General features: G+C 39.3%; 1 protein-coding gene across 1 annotated transcript; it reads right to left on the bottom strand.

The window, feature by feature from the left end:
- Window positions 1–2,235: 2,235 nt before the first annotated feature.
- MTERF3 (mitochondrial transcription termination factor 3) lies at window positions 2,236–24,083 on the bottom strand. Its single transcript, XM_087447612.1, has 8 exons — window positions 23,964–24,083; window positions 20,419–20,767; window positions 18,660–18,812; window positions 13,510–13,699; window positions 8,970–9,117; window positions 8,524–8,595; window positions 6,886–7,047; window positions 2,236–2,511 (listed from the first exon to the last, which is right to left on the bottom strand). Exons 2-8 carry the CDS (start codon window positions 20,750–20,752, stop codon window positions 2,317–2,319), a joined length of 1,254 nt encoding a protein of 417 aa, XP_087303738.1. The 5' UTR covers window positions 20,753–20,767; window positions 23,964–24,083; the 3' UTR covers window positions 2,236–2,316.
- Window positions 24,084–24,086: the final 3 nt, after the last annotated feature.

Genomic DNA, 24,086 nt, shown 5'->3' with positions numbered 1-24,086 from the left:
TTAGTTTCAACATATGAATTTTGGGGGAACACAGTTCAGTCCGTAGCAACTACCTACCAATATCTACTTCTGTTTTCTTCAGTCTTAAGATGAGACCTGGGACAATATAGTACTCCATCTCATTGTAAATTCAAAACGTTAGATTTAATGGTCTTAGTCACATTCCACTTCTAAAATCCTGTTGCATTCTCCCTTTTTCTTCTTCTCTGTGCCACCATCATTTCTCATATTATTCAGTCCTGTATGCAGCACTCAAGACTGATGAATGGTTGCTCCAGGCTACACTAGCCAAAGTGAAGTCTGCAAGACGTGACAAGATGCAAGACATTTGTCCATTGGCACACTGCCTTACAGGATGTGCTCAATCAGCTCCTCTCCCTTCCTCTTCACCTTTTAAGTTTCAGCTTGCTGGTTACAGGGTGAAGGCGGCAAGCGAAGGAAGACCATGTCAAGGCATTAGATACCCAGGACTGTCACCAAGTCCAGCTCCTTGCAGGCATTAAGTCTAGAGAGCCTGGATGTTTGCTGGTAGTCATTAGTGTTGATTCAAAAATTATTTTTGGTTTCCCTCCTGGCACATGGTAGGATTGCACTTCTCTGCCCCCTTAAAGCTAGGCATGGCCATGTGATACTTTGGCCAAGAAAAATGTGAGTTTTTAAGAGCAATTCTCATCCCTGTCCCCTTCCATAGACTGGCTACACTCCAGACACAGTGAAGACTCCATCAACCTCTATCACTAAAGATGATGTGGAACAGAGCCTTTTTGGTCCCAGGTTGGACATGTATGAGATAAAAACTTCTGTGGTTTTTAAATCATTTGAGGCTTTAGGACTGTTCATTACAGCAGCACAGCTAGCCTATTCTGAGATGAATGGGTTGTTAATAAAGGCAAAATGAGGTTCTGAGCCATAGAAAGACTAGGCAGAATGGTTCTGGGCTTTGTCTCCTGGCTGTACCTTCTTGTTTCCTGTTTATTGATCTCATCCATTGGAGAACTTCATGAAGGCACATCTCTCTGCCACACTCACTACTGTATTCTAGGAACTCAAATATCTGTTGAGCGAATGAATAAACACTTAACAGGAAGGCGACTATACTTGGCCCTGACCAATTACAAATTTAGTTTCTCACAAGGTTTCAGGACATCCAGCACACCACAACACTCTGGTGCACAACAAACTACCCCAAAGCTAGTGGTTTAAAATACCTTATTCTTTCCCCCAATTCTGAATTCAGCTGGGTAGTTGTGCTCCACGTGGTATCTGCTGTGGCTGCAACGCCTCTTCACTCACATGTCTGGTACTGTTGGCATGGCTGGAACAGCTCTTTGGCTAGAAACCTCTTTCCACCTTGTTTCTCCAGTAGTCACCAGACCTCTTTACACTGTGGCTCAGGGTTCCAAGAGGACAAGCCTCCATGTGCAAGTGCTTATCAAGCCTCTGCTTGATAACGTCCCATGGACCAAATCGCACTGGCCCAGAGTCGATGTGGGAGGAGACTACACAAGAGTGCAAATACCAGGTGTGGTTCCTTGGGGGGCCCCCAGTGTTAACAGCCTACTCAATCTTGTGATCCTGAGGCAGGTAACTGAAGTGATGATGCTTCATTTTACAAATAAAGAATCAGACTCAGAGGTTAAATCATTTGCCCAGGATTACATGTCTAGATGGTAAATGAAAAAAAAAAAGTATCAATTCATGCTATAAATCTTTGGCAATAAGTCAAAGGTTTGTTATGGCCTTTTACTACGTCTCATTGCCCTCTCCTTACCTTCAAACTACTTTCTCTTTTTCCGTTTCCTGATTCTCAGTAGCCAACTGTGGGCAACTTTGAATATCGGTGCTCAGGAAGATAACAGTATAGATAATTCAAAATGAAATGTGCTTTGTAGCATTATCCACGTGAGTAGTAGATATTATATGAATAATATAGTATGCTCCAGAAACTCAAAACATTTCAAAGAAAATAAAGCTGCCTTGTAATGAAACCACTTTAAAATACCTGTGAATATAAGAGGAAAACCCTCTATGCTTCTCATCTTCACCAGAATGACAACATGCCAGTCTATAGTAAACCAGCTCTCCTTCTCTAAGCTTGCTGTAATTTTAGTTCTCTCCTTCCCGAGAAGGAAGGAAATGGTTGAGTCAAAGAATTAAGTCACTAGGAACTTGTAAGAAAGATCTACCAGAAGTGTACCCAAGTTTACAATATGAAGAAATTGTTTCCAATATCAATTGAGGCTTGAGGCATTTATTTAAAAATTTATTCATATTTACATTCACTTTACATTATTACATTTTAACATTCATCAAAAACTAAAGAGTTTTTAAGAATTTTTCAAAGTCCCGTACTGAGGCTTTGGCAATCTTTTCACAAAATATTTCATCAGGCATAGATACCAGTTTGTCCAAAGAGATGTAGTTAGGTTTTGCTGGATCATACTGTGCTCTTCCTAAATAGGTAAGAAACAAATGTCTTTCTTTGACTTTAAACAACCTTGTATTAAATACCTAGAAAAGAAAAAAAAAAGTTTAAAAAAACATTATGCACTGAAAGATAATTAAAATGTTTATTTCGGTAAAAATGTTAATAGGCTAACAATTACAAAGTATTGACCACATGCTCAGTAACTATGATAAATGCCACAGGGTTTAAATCCTATGGCTTCTGCTAAGAAATTATGATTAAAAAGGGACTCAAAACTAACAGAACAATTATAAAATAATTAAGGACTACATTGTAGGCAAAGAACATTGATTAATCCAGAGAGAGAGGGGAGAGGCTGTGAAAAAAGCAAATCTTCAGGCCTTGCCCCAAACCTCCTTAATCAGAAACTTTGAGAATGAGGCTCACAAGTCCTCCAGGTGATTCTGATGCCTGCCAAGTTTGAGAACCAAAGTTCAAGATCAAGGTCTATGGCATCAAAATATTTATAAGATTTCATAATCTGTGAAGTTTTCCTATATATTTTTTTAATTCCTGTTGCTGCCTCTCTGACTAGTATCAAAAGGAAATGAACCTGGCCTCTACGGCAGCAACTAGGGCAAGTATGTTTTGCCCATCTCAGGGTTAAAACTCCCAAGGAGTAGAGGGAGTGGCAGCAACTTTAAGAAGGAAGCAGGCTAAGTCCCTACAGCCAGCCACAAGACAGAAAGGAGAACTGGGGGATCTGGCCACACTTGAAATAGAACCCTGGATCTGAAGAGACATCTGTGAGGCTCCCTGGCAAGGCCCAAATGAACCACATTAGTATTATGTCTCAGGTTCTTCTCTTGGCTGTATTTCAGATACACTGGGAACACTTGACATGACACACAACCTCCAGGAGTCTTTCCTTATGGTCAAGTGGAAACAAAATAATAAGAGATCATTTGGAGAGGACATTATGAAAAACAATTGTTGAAAACTCAAGTTCTTTGACAACCGTGATCAAAAAAACTACAATGTGGTAACTCAACAAGGGACTGGCTTGCTTTGGGAACAAAACATCTTTTTCTCTCTCTGCAAAAACAAATTACATGCTGTTCTGTCTTCATTTTGGTAACTAAACTCCCATTACCACATTATTATTTCTCATAAAAATGTAAGAAGCTTTTAGATGTATTTCTTTGGAAGTATGACTCCTATGCAGTGATTCTTGGCTTACAAAATTATCATACAACCTATAGAGAAGACGACAAATGACTCAGAAGCTCCCCAACTATTATTAATTTCCTAAATATAATAACACTTAGAAGCATTTATACAGCTTATGACCAGATATTATATTACTTCTCCAATGGTTCGAAGTGACTTTATTATTAGAGATTTGTGTGATCTTTCAAGTCCAAAAGCCACAGCTCAGATTGAGTTTTCTTTTCATTTTATTTCTTGGTTGTTGACCACCAGGGGCCACTTTGCCATTGTCAGAAAAATTTCATCCTGTCAATGATTCATTAAATTCTCAGGGATAAAAAGAAAAAACCATGGCCTGAGAATTACTGATCCCCTCTTGTCCTAGGTTGGACTCCAGCTCTGCCTCCACAGACACCCACAGTGGGAGAGGACAAACAAGGTTTAAGGGGATCCTGAATAAAACCCCTTTCCTTAACTAGTTCATCACCCTAACTGCTTTTGTTATCTTTTACCTCCCAGGATTGCTGCTTTGATGACTAAATTAGCCAGTTATTAAGTTATAATTGTTTCCCTATTTTTAATTAATCATAAAACGTGCCAACCAGAACTGTTATTTACATGAGAAAATGAGTTTTACATCACTGAGTTTTTCAAACACCAGGCAAAAATTTAAAGTCTATAGATAGAGTTTCCTCGCAGCCCTACTGTCAATGTATTTTTCCATTAATGAGATGTTTCCCGCCCCCTAGCAATACTACCCAGACCCCTAGGAGTCTGAGAATCCCAATATAGAAACTGCAGTTCTACAACGGGCTTCCTAGAAGCTAGAGTTTTGGGTGCCTAAAATCTGTGTTTTTAAACAAGCGATTTTGATGCATCTGGTCAAGTTTATAGTTTCCTCTACTTGGAAAGTTTCTATCCATCTTTGAGACCCCACTCATCCTACTGACAACTCAAATGTCACTTCTTAGAGTGGCAGTATATCCTAGTTGAGAGCTTGGGTTTTTAAGCTCGACTGCCAGAGTTCTGACCCTGGCTCTGCCCCTTGTTACATGGGTAACCTAGGCTAAGGTACTCAATCTCTTTATGCTTACTCTCTTCACTTGTAAATTAGAGATAACACTACCTACTTCATATAGTTGTTGTGAGGATTAAAGGAATTAATATAAGTAAGGAAGTAAAGACAGCGCTGGCACACAGTAAGCACTCAATAGCTGTTATTATTTCTATGATTTTCCTACCTCTTCTAAATTAAATGCTCTATAAGACATCTGGTTAAGACTCTAATATTATGTAAAGCAATTACATTTTTACAACCTGACTTCCACACCAGATTACAAGTTCCACAAGAAGAAAGACCATGTCTGATTGATTTTTGTATCCCCAAATCAGATTCTCGTATCATGCTCTACTGTCACTGAATTATCTACCAACCCAGGGGAAAACTAATTGTTATGCTTTTTAGTTGAAGATTACTTACTTTACAATTGTTCCATAAGTGAAATTTGCACCACTGCAGGCTTCTAACATTTATAATCTATATGTATTTGATGAAACAGAAAAATCCTTTGTAAAGGGCCCATTCCCAGTGAAGTAGGACAGGTAAATAAACATTACTATTTGTGAAGGAATTGTGCCAAACGCCGTCCAGTTCTGAGAATTATACTGAAGTCATATTTCTTTTGCCCATGTTTTTTTTTTTTTTGTGAGGAAGATCAGCGCTGAGCTAATATCCATGCCAATCCTCCTCTTTTTGCTGAGGAAGACCGGCTCTGAGCTAACATCTATTGCCAATCCTCCTCCCTCCCCCCCCCCCCCCCCCCCGCAAAGCCCTGGTAGATAGTTGTAAGTCATAGTTGCACATTGTTCTAGTAGCTGTATGTGGGACGCCGCCTCAGCATGGCTGGACAAGCGGTGCATCGGTGAGCGCCCGGGATCTGAACCCGGGCCAGTAGCGGAGCGCATGCACTTAACCGCTAAGCCACGGGACCAGCCCCTCTTTTGCCCATTTTTTTTTTTAATAATTTTATTTATTTATTTTTTTTTTTACCCCAAAGCCCCAGTAGATAGTTGTATGTGATAGCTGCACATCCTTCTAGTTGCTGTATGTGGGACACGGCCTCAGCATGCCTGGAGAAGCAGTTCCTCGGTGCACGCCCGGGATCCGAACCCGGGCCGCCAGCAGCAGAGCACGCGCACTTAACCGCTAAGCCACGGGGCTGGCCCTTGCCCATTTTTATATCAAGAACACATATAAGTAAATGGAGTAGAGGGATCACTTTAATGAAATTCACTCTTCCATTTATCCAATGAATACTTACTGAGTGTCTATTCACAGGGCAAACAGGAAAGATGGATCACTTGGATGAAATTCAATCAATCATTTGTTCAGCACATATTTACCTAGTGCCTACTAATTGCCTGGTATAGTTCCAGGCACTGTGATTTCAGCAGTGGATAAATGAGACAAGATCTCTGCTTTCAAAGAGTTAACATTCTTGTGAACAAGCAGATAATGTCTCTCACTAAGTAAAGAACAGGAAAGTCTAATTAGCTTAGAAAATATAATTATGGCTTTGGCATGATGGCAAACTGGAGCTGTGTTATGCTTTGGTAGGAGATTATTATAATATGGCTTAACTCATGGATTTAGATAGACTGTGGATAAGAAGTATATGCAAAATTCAAATGACCTTTAAAGGAAGTGATCTATTTCAAATTTAAATGGAGAAAAACAAAAGAGAGAATACGTTAGATTCCAATGGGCAGGGCCAGCCCTGGCTTATCGGTTCAGATCCCGGGGGCGCACTGACGCACTGCTTCTCCAGCCATGCTGAGGCCGCGTCCCACATACAGCAACTAGAAGGACGTGCAGCTATGACATACAACTATCTACTGGGGCTTTGGGGGGAGAAAGTAAATAAATAAAATTATTGAAAAAAAAAAGATTCCAATGGGCATAACAAGGAATAGGAAAAAACTATAGGGAAAGAGATTCATCACTCATTTCTCCTCCAGAGACATACATGTGTGCCCTATAAGTTGTAAACTTTTCACCAGTGATCCCTCTACTGTTTGCTAGATGTGTCTTGATAAAAAGATGGGCAAAATAAATATGACCTTAATACAGCTCTCAGAACTAGATCACATTTGGTCCAATTCCTTCACAAATAGCAAGGAACTTTCACAAGTGAACAGCACTACGCCCCTAGAGAGCAGCTCTGGGTGAAGGCAATGCCGGCTCCTACAGACAGCTATGCACTCCTTACCTGTGGGAACCTGACAATTATGTGGTGGGGAATGTTCATCACATTGTGCACGTAGTCGAAAGTCTCGGTAAGTTTCCTTTTATTTGCAGTTAACATCTTTGGGATTTTGGTGATCATATGTTGAATTTCATTATGTTTAAAACCTAGTTCAAGACGATAAACCTAAAAGAAAGTAGAATTGTTATGAATCATGAATAGGAATAGTTATTTTGATATATGCCAGAGGACACCTTGATTCTTTTAAAATTTAAAGTAAGGACATTAAAATCTAGAGTCAGCTATGCCAATGCCCTTAAGGGATCATAGCTTCCTGCTTCCGCGGCAACCTGAATTTCAAACCCCTCTCCTGAGAATAAGATACTCACAGCATGGTGATCATCATGAAGATCACCAAAAGGAGCTATCGTAATTGTGAGATAGAATAAAGGTGGACACAGTAGGCGGGGTCAGGTTATCTGTATGGGCCCTATACCACACAGACCAGAAGTAAGATTTTCAAAGTGCTTTTTGAGCCTCTGCTCCCAAGCACACTCATCTACGTTTTATCTGGAAAAACTACATGTCAAAATTCCAGACTGAGATGATAAAACTAAACACTCAAATGTGGGTTAGGTCCTCTGTGTGAGGTCATGGTATCCTATGCTCCCCCATTAATCCACTGCTCCTATCACTCTGCATGCTGCCCCCTAACTAGATTGTAAGCTCCATGAAAGCAGGGACTATCTCCCCAGCAGAGTGTGGGGACAGGGGCTCACTAAAAATGTCTTTAACAACTGAATACGAAACACTTTAAGCACCTCAGAAAATAGGCCTTATATAATAATTTCAAATACTACTACAGGGGCCGGACCCGTGGCATAGTGGTTAAGTGAGTGCACTCCGCTGCTGGCGGCCCGGGTTCAGATCCCGGGTGCACAGTGACACACCGCTTGTCAGGCCATGCTGTGGCGGCGTCCCATATAAAGTGGAGGAAGATGGGCATGGATGTTAGCTCAGGGCCACTCTTCCTCAGCAAAAAGAGGAGGATTGCCATGGATGTTAGCTCAGGGCTGATCTTCCTCACACACAAACACACTAAATAAATAAATTAAAAAAAAAAATACTACTACAGCTTTGTATGCTGACTAGTCAGCTGCCATTGGCTCTATACTATTCTCCTGCAGGTAGGACAGTAACGAGTGTCTAGTATGTTCTGTGACAGAATTAGAGCTGGCAGTTGGCCCAGGTTCTAAGGAGAGCAATGTGCTGGTCACTACTCTCTTCACAGAAGTCTTTTGGATCCAGCCTCCAAAACTCATCTCCCCACTAGGTGACACAGACACAGACTCTCATACTGGGCGACAGAAGCAGTTTCCAGATACCATCCAGATACCTACTCTATTACTCTAGGATTATCAGTATCAATGTCTGCAAGGTAATTTACTCATGTAACACCTAGTCCACATGTGAAAATATTATTAACTAAAATAAACTGCTTGCTAGTTATTTATTATATCATTTCCTATGTCCATCATTTTAGAAATAACTTCTTTACAATCTAGTTTTCTTTAAGATGACAGTAGCAAAATGTATCCTCTTCAGAGGACTTAAACACTTAAAGAAAGCAGCTGATTTCTCAAAAGCTTGACGTCATCCTACCTTCATATTTTCTTTCACGGGCTCCAGACTTCCAGTGAGCAGCCTTGGGAGACGAACTACCAAATCTCTAGTCTAGAGTTATAAAACAAGCTATCATTACTATTTATGCATATTCAAGTCGTTTGGAAAACCAAGGCATTACTAGGAATACAAAACTAAAATTTCAAGTATGACCTGGTCAGAGAAATGCTAGGAACCATGGGAATATATAAATAATACTGTTTGAGGGAAAAATAAATACTGAAAACAAAACTTAAGGAACCGATTTGCTGGAATATTATACAATGATACAGCTATATGTTTAACCTAGCAGGTAATTCATTCTTGTTCAGAAAATACCACACATTTATAGAATTCATATGGGCCAGGCATCTGTTAGAAACATGAGCTTTAACAGTTACTAAATGTAGCTGACATGGAAATATACAATTCTCCCCTTTCTTTACCTTCTTCACACTAAGTTCGAGTTCTTTCTGAAAAAATCCCAATCTGTTATCCAATCTTTCCACTGAAAAACTCAGCAAAAATGGTGCATTTCTCACCATCTGTGCAATATCTGCTTTACCGAAATTTTTTGATTGTAGATAAGCCACTCTAGAGAAACAAACAAAATACACGTACATATGATAAACATTTACTAGTGTCACGCTACTTTCCCAAGTAACAACGGTTTTTAAAAAGGATCCTACACCAAAAACAAAAGACAAGTTAAAACATTCTATAATAATGGCCCAAATATGGTTAAAACAAAACAAGCATCCATCCAACTCTAGAAAGGTTTCCACTTATACTTGGAAATGGAAAATAATGCTGAAATCCACTAACAGACAGATTCTGTTCTCAGTGAATCTGACTTATTACTTGGTAGAAAAAAATGAAATACTTCTGTTTAAAAATTTTTTTTTGCTAAGAACAGAAAACACACAAATTAAGAAAATAAGAGATTCAGAACTCTTTTTACAAAGAAAGATCCTCAAGCATGGTTGAAACTGAAAGAGGAATTTTTAATTTTAGTACATTTACTGAGTATGTATTTTCAATAAATAATTCTTACTACAGTCTTTCAAGATGTATTTTATTAACAACTAAGAAATTTCCTGCTAAGTTTCTAGGAACCAAAATAAGGTAGTAAATTATAGAAGTTTGACTATAAAATAAAATTACTGATTTTTACAAATCTATAAACATAGCAAAAGGCAGTTTTATTAAATGCCTAAAATAAACCAGGACATGATCTTGCTTAATTCTCACCAGAAAAAAACAAAAACAAACACAAACCTGTGAGTCAGGTAAATTTTCCACATTACATTTGAAGAAACACAGATTCAGAGAAGTTCAATAACTTGTCTTAGACCACCAGCTAACTAAGGACAGAGCTGAGATCTGACCTCAGGCATCCCTACCTCTGACGCTCAGCATAGTCTCTACCACACATCAGAACTTACACTTTATACTCAAATGACTATTACTCCTTTAAAGCAGTCCCTTAGAGGCCATGAGAGAAAAGACTGATAAATTTAACTACACAAAAATGTAAAATGCAAGGCCATCAGAGTCAAAGACAAGCGACAATCTGGGAAAAATATTTACAACATGTCACTGAGAAAGAACTAATTTTGTTAATATATAAAAGAATGCTTACCAAAAAGAGGGCCCAATTAAAAAATAGCAAAGGACATACATAATTTATAGAAAAGGAAATGTAAATAGAAATTTGAGCTATGAAAAGATCCTCCAAACATCTGACACTCCAAACATCATTTCCACAACGAGGCATTAGTTTTATCTAGAAAATGAACCGAAATCATAAAACGTGATAACACTGTATTAGTGAGGATAATAGGGAAATTGGCACCTCTGTACACAATTGGTGGGAGTGTAAACTGGAAAACAACTTATACAAAGGACAATTTGCCAATGTCTATTAAAATTACAATGCACATACCCTTTGACCTAGCAATTCCACTTCTAGAAAACTGTCCTACAGATATACGCCAACATGTGTGAAATGATGTAGTATATTTAAGAAGAGTCACTGCAGTCTCATTATGATGGTAAAGACTGGAAACAACCACCATGTTTACTAATAGGGGACTAGATAGATCCATAGTATGAACTATTCTAGGTTAAAAAGAAAAGGAGGCACCATGGGGCTGGCTCGGTGACGTAGCGGTTAAGTGTGCACGCTCTGCTTCTGAGGCCTGGGGTTTGCAGGATCAGATCCCAGGTGAGCACCAACGCACCGCTTGTCAAGCCATGCTGTGGCAGCATCCCATATAAAGTAGAGGAGGATGGGCATGGATGTTAGCCCAGGGCCAATCTTCCTCAGCAAAAAGAAAAAAAAAAAAGAAAAAAGAAAAGGAGGCACCAATAAAAAAGAATCTCCTAGATATAGTTAAAGAAAGAAAGTAGGGTACAGAATAGTATGTATAAATGCTACCAATTCTGTGTATGTGTGTTTATGTCTATGTGTGTACATACATATACATATACGCTTGTGTGTGATAGGACATTCTTAGCAGGTTGCACAAAAACGTGATAATAGTAACTGCCTCCATAGATGGGTCTTGGAAGGCCAAGGAGGGACAGGAATAAGTAGGCAGGAAAAAGGATTACTTTTTTTTTTTTCCTTTTTTTTGGCGGCAGCAAGAATCGATATCTGATTAAAACATTATCAAAACTGTTGTCTACCTTGTGATAATTTTTCTAATAAAACATTAACATATAAGGCCCAACCAAAAAAATATTTAAATAATTTAAATGCAGATTATTTATATGAAAATTCTTACAATGAATCAAATAACTTTTTTATACATTTAAAATTTTCTTCATTAAAAAGAAAACAAGTATATGAAATCAATATTGTTACAGAAATTCTAGAAAATAAGACTGTTGTACATAGCAGAGCCAGAGGCTAAGTTCAATTAAATAAAGTTCATCATACCCTTGTCTCTTCCACTAGAAGCTTATTTTTTGCTGTATATCCTTTTGAGTACATGTGGATAAATTACCTATTAAACAAGTCCAAGTAATTTTAAAAAATGCTCCACAGTTTAATTTAACAGTCAGCCAGGTTTAAGAACCATTAGGCTACACTATCTATATGAGAATATTCCTTAGTTGTCAGGAGCATGTGTGATCTTGAACAAGTATCTTAAGCTCCTTTTAAGCTTAAGTTTGCTTCATAGAATTAAAGGTAGGGAGGTGATATGGTGGACTCTGAGCCAGGACTTTTTGAGTTAGACTAACTGGGTTTGAATCCCAGCTCTCCCACTTAACACTAGCTGTGTAATCTTGGGCAAATTACTTAAGCTCTCTGTGCCTCCCATGTAAAACGGGGATATTATTAATAATGTTGCAATAGGCAGCCTCTGAAATGGCCCCCAGTGATCTCCACCTCTTGGTATGCATGCTTCCTTGGAATAAATCTTGAGCAACTAGGTCAAGTTGGTGTTTGAATGGGAGGGAATTAGTGTTCCTGACTAAGGAGGAGCAGAGCTGGATATGTCAGGTTGAGTCTACTAGAATCTTTCTTTCTCTTTCCTGATTCTAATAGCTTGTTTATATTAGAACAAACAGTAAGTCCCATGAAGGGAGAGAGCGTGTCTATCTTACATGGTTCAAGTCTAGCTCAGTGCCTTGCATATATAATAAGGGCTCAAATTGTTCAATGTAAGGAAGGTGGTTTTTTGTGTTGTTTTCTCCTAATTCAGATTTAAGGTATTAGACTCTGATGGTTCAAGGAACTGCAAAGCTCTCTGAAATGTAGCGAGGCTCAACGCCAGTGTGAGAACAGTCTGGGGGGAGAAGACTAGAGGCCGACCAGTTAGGAGACTGTTAATATTCTGTTACTTTGATTACTGCTAATGCAGTAATCTTCATGTGAAATGATGGTGACCCAAGGTAAAGTATTCAAAGTGAAGATTAAGAGAAATGCATTGACTGATTTGAGAGAGATAAAAATAGAACTGATAGGCCTTGGTGATTCATTAGATGTGGATGCTAAAAGAAGAGAAGCCCAAGTTAATGCCAATATTTCTCACTTGGGCAACAGAATGAACAGTGGTCCCATTCAGTGAATCTGGAAACACAGGGAAGAAGTGATTTAGGTAAGAGGTGGAGGTGATGATGAATTCAAAATGTGAACTTAGGGACAGGGACTCTGTCTTGGTCTCTGTGGTGTTCCCAATGTCTAGCAGGATTCTTATCTCACAGATCAATACTATCTCACTGTACCGATTCTCACAGATTCACTAAATTCTTTGAAGTACAAAGATGTTTATGGAAGTGCTATTTAAAGAAGAGAAAAAAGGGGCCAGCCCCGTGGCTTAGCAGTTAAGTGCGCACACTCCGCTGCTGGCGGCCCGGGTTCGGATCCCAGGCGCGCACCAACGCACCGCTTCTCCGGCCATGCTGAGGCCGCGTCCCACATACAGCAACTAGAAGGATGTGCAGCTATGACATACAACTATCTACTGGGGCTTTGGGGGAAAAAATAAATAAATAAAATTATAAAAAAAATAAATAAATAAAAAATAAAGAAGAGAAAAAGGAACAACCAAAATAGCCAACTTACGGAAATGATTAAGCAAATTATACAATAATTTGCCAAGAGAATGTCAAATGTCATCATGGAAAACTGGCCAGAAAAAATCATAAAAGTTCAGGCTTTCATAACTTTAAGTGCACTCTCAGATAATTTCACCCTTTTTTAATGGATTTTTAAAAAAATTTATTACAGTTTCTGAAGAGAAATAGTTAAGTACTGACTCAGCACTAAGTTGGAAACATAAAAATAATAAGTGGGTAGTTGAATAAAAGAACAGTTTTAGATGATTTTGATCAAAGGTTCGTAACAAAACAATAACATTCATGTTCATTATCTCAGTAGATCCTTGTGCAGCTGAGACCTGAGAAATAGCTTACACACACGTTTCCTTCATAACCGATTCTTGGGTTACGTGAGAATCATTCTAAAAGCCCTACCTGGTCTTAAGATTTTCAAGGTCTTCAGAGAAAATAGCATAGTTTTTAGTCAGGAATGTTCCCAGTTGGTTATCCTCTATACCCAAATCTTTAAGAAATAGGAGTATTTGCTTAATGTCTTTTTCAAATTCCAGTCTCAAGAGGAGGTTGGCTGCATCTCGATGTTTTTCTATCTTGGCCAAATCCACTCCTGTAATAAATTACAAACACTGAACATAACTGCTTAGCTTAGTCATTAAACTTCATACACAGAAACACAAGAAATCACTGATGGAGATCAACAACCCATCCAAAGGAGACCTGAGATTGGCCAATAGAAACTTCTAAATATTTTTAAACTAAATTGGTTGAAGAAATAAAAATAAATTAAAGTGAAAATGTAGTATTTGTTTCACAGCACGTATAGAGGAAAACTGCATTTCGAGCTAAATTTCTACCCAAAAGAAATACACTAAGTCCTATTGACCTAGGATCAGCATATTTATCTATGGTTTCTTTTTTTTTTTTTTTACGTTTTTATTTATTTATTTATTTTTTTAATTTTTTGTTTATTGCAGTAACATTGGTTTATAACATTGTAAAAATTTCAGGTGTACATCATTGTACTTCTATTTCTGCATAGATTACATCATGTTCACCACCAAAATACTAATTACAACCCATCACCACACACATGTACCAAATTATCCCTTGCACTCTCCTCCCTCCCCCCTTCCCCTCTGGTAACCACCAATCCAATCTCTGTCCCTATGTGTTTGTTTATTGTTGTTATTATCTACTACTTAATGAAGGAAATCATGTGGTGTTTGACCTTCTCCCTCTGACTTATTTCACTTTGCATTATACCCTCAATGTCCATCCATGTTGTCACAAATGGCTGGATTTCATCGTTTCTTATGGCTGAGTAGTATGGTTTCTTGAATATTGTTTGAAGAATGCTTATGAGCCCCTAATGATCTCCATAGTAATTGTTTACCTGGTAATTCTGCAGGGTAACAAACACTATGAATAAATTGTTACTTTCTTTGAAGTTTATCATTTTCTTGGTTATAAGCATTATTTAAAAAGTATGCTTCTGATCCTCTCCATAGGGGGAATAAAAATGACCCTATGTCTTACTCATTACTCCCTGTAATCTCCAGGTCTTTAGCACAGAGACAGGTACCTTGAAGGAGCTCAAGACATGGCTGCATGAGAAGGGGGAACACATGCGGCCCTCAAGTACACAACCAAGCAGAAAGGACAGAATCTTTAATGTTCACATAGCCTTATAATCTTAGGTAATCTAAGTAAATGAGACAAGGGACGGGAGAGAGAGAAAGAAGGGAGACAGAGCAAGTTGTTATTTTTAACTATTCTTTGGTTATGGATATAATTAGATGTCAACATTAACTAGGCAGGGAATCAAAGTAACCTGTAATTCAAAATTCTCATTAAACCTGAGCATTTAATTCTCTCATCTTTTCCTTTTATCTGATTAAAAAAATAAACAAGACTAGGAAAGGCCTATTCCTTATTTAGAATAAAGATTCGAAGATAATGTAAAACCTTAAGTTTAGACTTAAATTTTATATTCTCAAAAATATTCTTCTGGTTAAAAATAACTCTCAAACTGATTTCTAGATGCAACTTTATGGTCTTAAATATAAAAGCACTGAAATAAAAACATTTTTTAATGGTGTCCACAACCAGAAAAATAAATTATAATTCCATATATTATTAGATCTAAATATAATTCTTAACCCAAATTTCTTGCTATTAAACAGGTATTACACAAGATGGTCACAAACAGAAAAAGGGATTACACACCCATGTGCAAGCACGAAGAATAAAGACTGGAAACAGATCCAGGTTGAACTAAAAATTTAGCATATCAAATCAATGGGCAAAAGATGGACTAGTCATTAAAATATAATGGGGCCACTAGCTATAAATTTGGAAAAAAATTAAGAATTCCTTGTATATCTGATACAAAAATTGACTGATTAAGAATCTAAATGGGCACTAACTCTAAAACTACTAGAAGAAAACATAGAATTTAAATAATATTTTTGACTACATAAAAATATAAAACGTATGTATGGCTTTCTGTATGATATATATTTGTACAGAAAAAGATCTGGAAAGTTTCTCAACGAACTGGTAAAGTGGTTACTAGAAAGTGAAACTGGAGATGTAGAGAAGGTAAAAGTTCTTTCTCTCGTAATATTTGAACTTTTAACAACTAGATGTAATTCTTTTGAAATTTAAAAAATATTAATAGAACAATAAATCAACGATTGGATAGATGGATAAATAAATAAGATAGAAACTACTTCCAAAAATCTATGATAAATGGGGGAAGGGATGCTTTAAAAATAACATAAAGGGTTCAGACTTCAAATTTAACTAAATATTACAGCTTACATGTGCTGAAGTGCCTTGCTCAGCATGAGCTGTCACACCCTGACTGTGCTGAAACAGAAATCCTGAAAAGCTGCTTTTTAGCAGCAATAGGAGGGCAGAATCTCATCAGGAGAGCACACTGCTGTCAGCACAAATCACTTCGGCTTACTCACGATTTCATTAACTTGAAAAAATAGTCACTGAATGCCTACTATGGACCAGGCACTTCGGGAAGGCTCTGGGGACATAAAAAATGAATCATGCACGACTCTAACTTCCAGGTGACCACAGTCTAAGTTGGCTTTATCCCAGCAGTCCAGTAACTACAAATATTACCACCGTATTCAGTTATGGTTACACATATTTAGCGTATCAATCAGGATCTGGCAGGCAACAGAAACTGTCCCAGAAGATTCAAATGAAAAGGACTTTAATGAAGGGACTCTATACAGTGGTGTGAGCAGAGTTAAGGGAACAAAGAAGGGCACCCCCAGTGCTCAAGAGACAAGAGAAGAAAAAGCATTACCCGAGCTCAGAGGGAGCTGGAAGCTAGAGAGAAAAGGCTGCTCAGCAGGAGCAGCTGTCCTGGAGCAAGGCCTAAAGTTACAGGACCCAGAGCAGGAAGGGAACAGGGAAGAAATACTCCCACCCACCCTCCCTCTCCTCCTGCAGGTGCCTCCACTGGCTGAAGCAGCCCAAGAAGCCAGCTAGCAAAGGAGCCCTGCTGCACAGAGGTTAGCGTCCTGGGATGTAGAACAGGCAGAGAAAGGCAGAAAACAGAGAAGAACCAGGATATCTGAGTCCTCAAAAATACTGTCCGACAGTGCAATCATGGTTCCTCTAAGGCTCATTTAAGTCACTTCTAAGACCAGCATGCAGATGAAGGAACGGCTGAAACATATTCCAAAGCTCTAAGTACACCATAAATTATTTAAAGGTAGGGACCATCGGCCAGCCTGGTGGCACAGCAGTTAAGTTCACATGCTCCGCTTCAGCGGCCCAGGGGGTGCAGGTTCGCATCCCAGGCGCAGACCTACGCACCGCTCATCGAGCCATGCTGTGGCGGCGACCCATATAAAGTAGAGGAAGATGGGCACGGATGTTAGCCCAGGGCCAATCTTCCTCACAAAAAAAGAAAAAAAAAAGGTAGAGACCACGTCTTATGTTTATCTTGTCTCACCATAGCAATTATCACAAGGCGAGGAAAGCTGTTCCAAAAGGATGGTAGCTGGCTCTCCTGCTTACAGCAGATGTTGTCTCTCCCTCCATTGAGCCCACAGAACACTCTGTATATCTCTCACGTGGGACCTATTATCTTTCATCCTTGCATTCCATTTATTCCTGTACATGTGTATGTGGATGCTTCTGAAGACTTGAAGCCTTCTGAGAACAAAGGCCATTCCCTACATTTTTGGGTAACTTGCCCAGGGACAGATAAGTAAACAATTATAGTAGTGTTATTAGTGCTAGGATCGAACTCAGCAGGGGGTGATGTGAGAACCCTGAGGAGGGTCACTCTGTTTGGAGGGTCAGAAGACATTTTAGAAGTTACTTGAACTTGAGTTAAGTTCTCCAGTTGTCTGAGCTGGCCAACCAAAGGAGGGAAGCAGCAAGTAGTGACGCTAAAAAGGTAAGCCGGGGCCAGACCATGAAGAACTCTGATGCCATGGGACGGCTGTGAAGGATCTCAAGTAGGTCACTGACCTAGTCAGATTTGCATTTTAGAAACAGCACAACATTACAGAAAGGATCAGGGCAATGCTGATAAGAAGACTGATGAAAGTTCCTAACTTTTCAGTGAAAAATGAGGACCTAAACTAAGGCAGTGAGTGGAGAATGAGAAAGCCCATGGATTTGAGCGATTATCCCTTACCTATTCTGTTCCTCTCAATCCCCCAGGAGAAAGGAAGTTCATTATCTGGGAAAATCAAGTCAGAGAAGTGCCAGACCCAGAGATAATGGGAAAAGCAGAAGGCTGCAATAAGTTGCTAGACTGAAAATAAGAGGACTAAATAAATGTTTGCAGTGTAATCCCTTGGCTGCCTTTAACTGTCCAGATCCAAGTGCATCCTACCAGTCAACAACCTAAGATAATTATGGAGCAGACCTAGAGAAACCACCCAAATCAGGAGGACAGTGGTCTCCAGGAGGAAGGTCAGGAGGTAGCAGGGAAATGGAACTAATATATCATCTAATAGGGTTGACTGTAGGAAAAACTGTCCTGAGAAGCCATTGCAAGGCGTGAGAAAATTTAGCTCTAGGAACAAAAAATAATAATCAAATAAAAAACAAGGCAATTATTAACTCTGGGAAAATGCTGTACAGGAAGGAAAACAATCATGGTACACCTCCTGGAGAGCAGGGAGCAATATTTAGTCATAATGTAATCGCTGACTAATAATTTACCTAAAAATTGTTAATATAACTATATTGGGAGAATTGAAGAGAATAGGGGAAAAGTGTGTCCATACAAGAGATCAACTAATGTCTAAAACTAACGAACCAAGCAAAAGCACTATAAACAGTTACATCAACATTTAAGAGTTTAATACAAACAGAGCTAATAAAGTAGATACCTCTGGGGAATGGGATGCAGTCAGGAAGAAAGAAGCAGGGAGTATGGTTTTTTAGAAGCCTTTTTTACACTATTTGTCTAGTATTCATGTATATGTACTACTTTGATAAAGATTAAAAATGCTAACCTAAAAAGGCAAAAAAGTACGTGAAGCGTATACTCAAGAAGTACTTGTAGGTTACTCACTTACCTAGAAGCACTAACTTCTGCAGAGTCTCAGAATGATCCACATAGTCTCGAAGAGTGAATGAAACTGGGGGCAATGGAGGGTCTGCAATTATCTGGATAGCCTCCTCCTCGGAAACTGGCTGCAATGGAGACAATGGAGGCAAATCGTCCAGTCCTTTGAAGCCAGCCATGTGGAAAGAGAGAAGCAAGTTAGCTTTCCATTCTGCACACTTAAAGCTATTTTTACAAAGACAACCTTTTCCCTAGTTTGCTTCTTTTTAAATCTTGGGATCATTTCAGAATTAAATGTCTAAGAGATGCAAACATTTTCTACCTTCTAAGAGGTAAGGTTAAGAGTATTTAGAGGGCCGGCCCCGTGGCTTAGCGGTTAAGTGCGCGCGCTCTGCTGCTGGCGGCCCGGGTTCGGATCCCGGGTGGGCACCGATGCACTGCTTCTCCGGCCATGCTGAGGCCACGTCCCACATACAGCAACTAGAAGGATGTGCAACTATGACATACAACTATCTACTGGGGCTTTGGGGCAAAAAAAAAGAGGAGGAGGATTGGCAGTAGATGTTAGCTCAGGGCCAGTCTTCCTCAGCAAAAAGAGGAGGATTAGCACGGATGTTAGCTCAGGGCTGATCTTCCTCACAAAAAAAAAAAAAGAGTATTTAGAGAGATCAACCACTGTTCCTCCAAGATAAGAAATTTGTTGGTCAATTTCTATTTCATAAGGAAGAGTCCTGTACAAAATTCCTTTCCTTTCCTTCACTTTTAATCAGTGGGTAAGAATGCTAAAGACCAACTGACCTTCAAGTACATTTTGAGAAACAGATCAAGTCTACCACAGCTTGTTAACTTGGCCAAAAGTACAAGATTCTACCAGCCTGAGTTGTATGAGTTAAAGTCACCACTTCCTGAAACATCTTTGTTTTGATCCAATCCCCTCTCCTCCAAGTAATTCTCAAATATGCCTCTAATAGGACATCTATGATTCTGTTTCTACCTCCTGTAGTCCTTTGCTAAGTGACCTTCTCTAGTACAGCCTTGATTCTGAGGTTTTGTTTTTTTGTTTTTTCTTTTCTAGTCAAACACAGTATGGAAGACACCGTTAACTGCAACCTACCTTAATCAGGATTGTGATTTTCTGTTCTATTTTTTGCCTCTAATCACTACCCTTTCTCATTTCTTATAGCCAGCCTCTCCTCCCTGCTTCCCCCACCCCTCCAGCTTTCTTTCTTTCATATTCTACTTAACCTAATATTATCTCATTTGCAGTGAAATAATCCTTGCATAGGAATATTCCTAGAATAGGAAGCACAGTAGGGAGAGGACTGACTAAAAAGTGACACATGGGAGTTTTCGAGGGTAATATAACCGTTCTATTTGTTGACTACGGTGGTTGTTACACAACTAAATGCCTACGTCAAAATTCACAGAACTGTATATCAAAAAAGGAAGATTTTTACTTGACGTAAATTATACCCTAATAAATCTAATTACCACCAGAAAAAAAATTTTTTAAAGAATCTAAATAATAAAGTATTTAGAAAGCAAACATTATACATATAGGTATAAAATAATCTTATATATACTAACCTACTTGTTTTCTTAGCCAGTAAAATAAAGATACAGTAGAAGTAAATGAATAGAACTGACATTGTTCTTTTTCTTGCCTGGTACAAAGTGTGCCTTCAAATGGGCTAACAGAACGTAAACAGGTAGCTTGTTCAAACTACCAAAGTGAGGCAAAGGGGACTTTTTTGAAAGTTCAGAATTACCTTCTAGAGACAGCTCAGAATCAAAGTTGGGTATCCTTTGTGTCTTCTGCGACTGCTCACTCACGGAAGGAAGCAGAGTGCTTTGGGCAGAATTATTCCCCTGCCTGCTGCAGTTGGTAGACTGGGAACTACTCCATAAGGAGGAAGTCCTGTAAGTCTTAAACCCCCATTGGAGAAAGCAATTGTCAGAGGACCTCCGAGGCTGAGCAGAAACGCCATGCAACAATGTCTTCCCTGGTCCCTGAAAACGCTGTCCCAGTTGTGTAGTAGTAACGAGGCTGGTCAATTTAATTGATTTGAACCATCTGGGTATCTGTTGGGCTGATAAGGCCATTTTTCTTAAAGTAGCCTACAAAAGAGAAATATAACTGTCAAGAACGAAAAACTTACTTTAGTTAAATGTTTAAAACAGTAATCAAACAACAAAAAGATAAACTAGAAAATTTTTTTCTAATTAAACGGTGTTCAATAAATTTATATGACTAAAGTAGTCAGATGTTTCATAAGCAAAGGAAAAGACAAAAACAAGGCAGTCTCAGTTACAAACCAAAAGACAGGAACTTCTGAACTAGAAAAATAAAGATATGTTTTACAATTTAAAAACAAAAAGCAAAATCACTGGTGTAAGAAAAACATTTAAAAAATCTGTAAATGTTCAAATTACAGCTGAACCCAATAATCTGTTAATTTAATAATTGAAAGAAAATAAGGTAATTTAGCGTTCTTGAAATTTGGTTTGAAGGATGTTTAAGAAGTAGACTTCTAATCAAAATAACACTGAATTATTCAAATGCATCTTATGTGTATACATTAGTCACAAAATAAAAAACAGGAAGACATCTATTTTGTCTTTTTTTTTTTTTTTTAAAGATTTTATTTATTTAATTTTTCCCCCCAAAGCCCCAGTAGATAGTTGTATGTCATAGCTGCACATCCTTCTAGTTGCTGTATGTGGAACTCGGCCTCAGGATGGACGGAGAAGTGGTGCCTCGATGCGCACCCGGGATCCGAACCCGGGCCACCAGCATTGCAGCGCGCGCACTTAACCACCAAGCCACAGGGCCGGCCTATTTTGTCTTGAATCATCAAAATATTATAATTGCTATCTAGAAGATTGTTTCTTGCTTTATCTTCAGGGCTGAACACTATTGATTATTTCACAGTTAAAGCTGTTCCTCAAAAGGGAATTGAGAGCCAGCCCTGACGGCCTAGTGCTTAAAATTCTGTTTGATCAGCTTTGGCAGCCCAGGTTCAGTTCTCAGTCGAGGAACCACACCACCCACCTGTCAGTAGCCATGCTGTGGCTGGCGGCGGCAGCTCACATAGAAGAACTAGAAGGACTTACAACTAGAATATACAACTACTTACTGGGGCTTTGGGGAGGGGGAGAAAAAGGGAGAGTTGAACAAAACCAGTTTTGTCAAATTCTGTTTGACTGTAGGAAAAAAAAAAAAGAAAAGCCTTCAAAAACAAAAAAAGGTCAAAAGTAGCAAGGAAAACAAAGTGAAAGAAATTCATAAGCACCCAGCAATGAATTCATGTATATTATGACTAAAAAAGCAATTGTTTTTAAAAATATTTTTAGGGGCCGGCCCAGTTGCGTAGTGGTTGAGTATGTGCCCTTCGGTTCAGCGGCCCAGGGTTCACAGGTTCGGATCCCAGGTGTGGACCTACACACCACTCATCAAGCCATGCTGTGGCAGCATCCCACATAAAAAATAGAGGAAGATGGGCACCAATGTTAGCTCAGGCTCAATGTTCCTCAGCAAAAACAGGAAGACTGGCAACAGATGTTAGCCCAGGGCCAACCTTCCTCACCAAAAAAAATAATAAAAATTAAAAAAAAGATTTTTATTAGGAAAGGCTGTTGCTACTTTAAACTCCAGGACTATGATGGAATTTTACATTTAGCCAGCTTAAATAGAAAAGTAAATCTGATGCATATAATTTTACTTTAAATAAGATAATCCACATAAAACACAGCATGGAGTCCAGCATATGGAAAATGCTCAACAAATGTTAGCCATTATTATTATTATTGATTACACAATCAAATATAAATGAATTCTGCTGAATTAATTGTTGCATATAATTTTTTGCTTGGTTTTTCTACATACTGGAATTCAGCTTGTTTTATGCTCTGAATTAGGCCAAATTCTTTAGGGTCTAACCTCGTGGAGGTTTGTAGTTTAGGGAGTCTCCTGAAAGAGATTTATAAAAGTGAAAGTCTCATTGTCACTCTGAACTGAATTTAGAAAGGAAATAAGTGTTCACAATAGCTTTGTGGGATAGGTGATTTTTGTTAAATTTTGGTAGGAAATGAGCCTCCAAATCTGTCAAGTTTTCCCTCAAACCTACAACATTCATTCTCTGCACAGCAAAGTCATAGGGCACTAAATTAGAAGCCACAAGAGACTAAATTTCTCGTGGGGGTCTAGCACAATGACTGGCCCATGATGGGGATTAAATAACTCTTCCTTAAATGCCAATTTTTTTTAAAGGTTAGGGGTACAATTAGGTAACTCTTAAGGTCCCTATCAGCTCTAAAATGTTTTGACTTCTAAGTTTGTCTATGCATTTTGTCCTACTTCAAAGCAAACTCCTGAAATCACAAATTCACTCTGAAGCCTTTCCAGGCTCAAATTAATATTCCTCGCACATCAGGCAGATTAACTTTTGAATTCAATCCATACTCATCAAAAGGTTTTTATGCATACAACCAATGTTTATCCTTCTATTTTTATTTACAAGCGCACTATCTTCTCCACGTCACCATTTCATTGCTGTGTATACCTCTTAACAATTGATTAATTGTTCGTTCACGAGAGCAGGACTGGGTCTCATCTCTGGATCCAGCCTCCCCGTGTCCAGCGCGTCGCTCTGCTCCCAAGTTTGTAGGACGGAAAGGGATCCATTGCAACAACGGTTAACTCATTTGCCTACATAAAAGCGGGTAAGGCCTGTACAGATGTGTATAAAAGCCCTACACGGTGATACCTTCTAACACGACTCTTTCATCAGGAAGATAAAAGAAAAAACCCTGAAAGAATTCTAAGCCCATTAAAACATCATATACTAGTTCTCAACTGTGTGCCTAGTACTTCGCTAGGAATAGGAATCAACATCGAAATACTGTTTTTCGAGGGTTCAAGATTTCTACCTCCGTAAGGCTGATAAACGACAGCAGGAGATGAAAAGGGGGTGGGAGGATGGCTTCGTAATAAGGGGCGTCTCATCTACTGGTTGCCGCCCTCCCAAGGCCATTTTAACTATTCCGTTTCAGTTCCCCACACCGAACATCCGCAGGAAGACAGCTGACACGCCGGCCTTCCTTCCGCGTCCTCCGCAAAGCGCGCTAAGAAACCAGCAGGGTCGCGTTCTCGTCTCATCAGTCAGGGAAAAAAAAACATAAACTAATCACCCCCGATTGAGCCGCCGAGTCCGAAAGCCCATGAAGCCCCGGGCCGCGGCCTAGACGCGGGTGGGTGCGGACCCGAAGCCCCGGCGCGAGCGCGCCCCTCGCGCTGCGGCGGCTCCCGCCTTACCTGTGGCGAGGCCTGTGCCGGGGGTCGCCTCTCGCGGTGGCCGCCGGGCTGGCCTGGCCGCGCGTCCAGTCCGGCCGCGCCGCACGCCCGCTCGTCCGCCCGCCGGCCCCGCGCCGCAGCGCT

The sequence above is a fragment of the Ceratotherium simum genome, chromosome 23, assembly GCF_057802395.1.
Source record: "Ceratotherium simum simum isolate JZ-2026a chromosome 23, ASM5780239v1, whole genome shotgun sequence".
NCBI lineage: Eukaryota > Metazoa > Chordata > Mammalia > Perissodactyla > Rhinocerotidae > Ceratotherium > Ceratotherium simum.
Note: the sequence above shows the minus strand (reverse complement) of the source record. Positions and strands in the feature narration are given on the sequence as shown.

Bases quoted from the DNA above. Each gene is read 5' to 3' on its own strand.
- MTERF3 (XM_087447612.1), bottom strand. From the start codon at position 20,752: ATGGCCTTATCAGCCCAACAGATACCCAGATGGTTCAAATCAATTAAA. The intron at 13,700-18,659 runs GTAAGTGAGTAA...AATTTATTACAG, and splicing joins GCAGAAGTTAGTGCTTCTAG to GAGTGGATTTGGCCAAGATA. The intron at 8,596-8,969 runs GTAAAGAAAGGG...TTATAACTCTAG, and splicing joins TCGAACTTAGTGTGAAGAAG to ACTAGAGATTTGGTAGTTCG.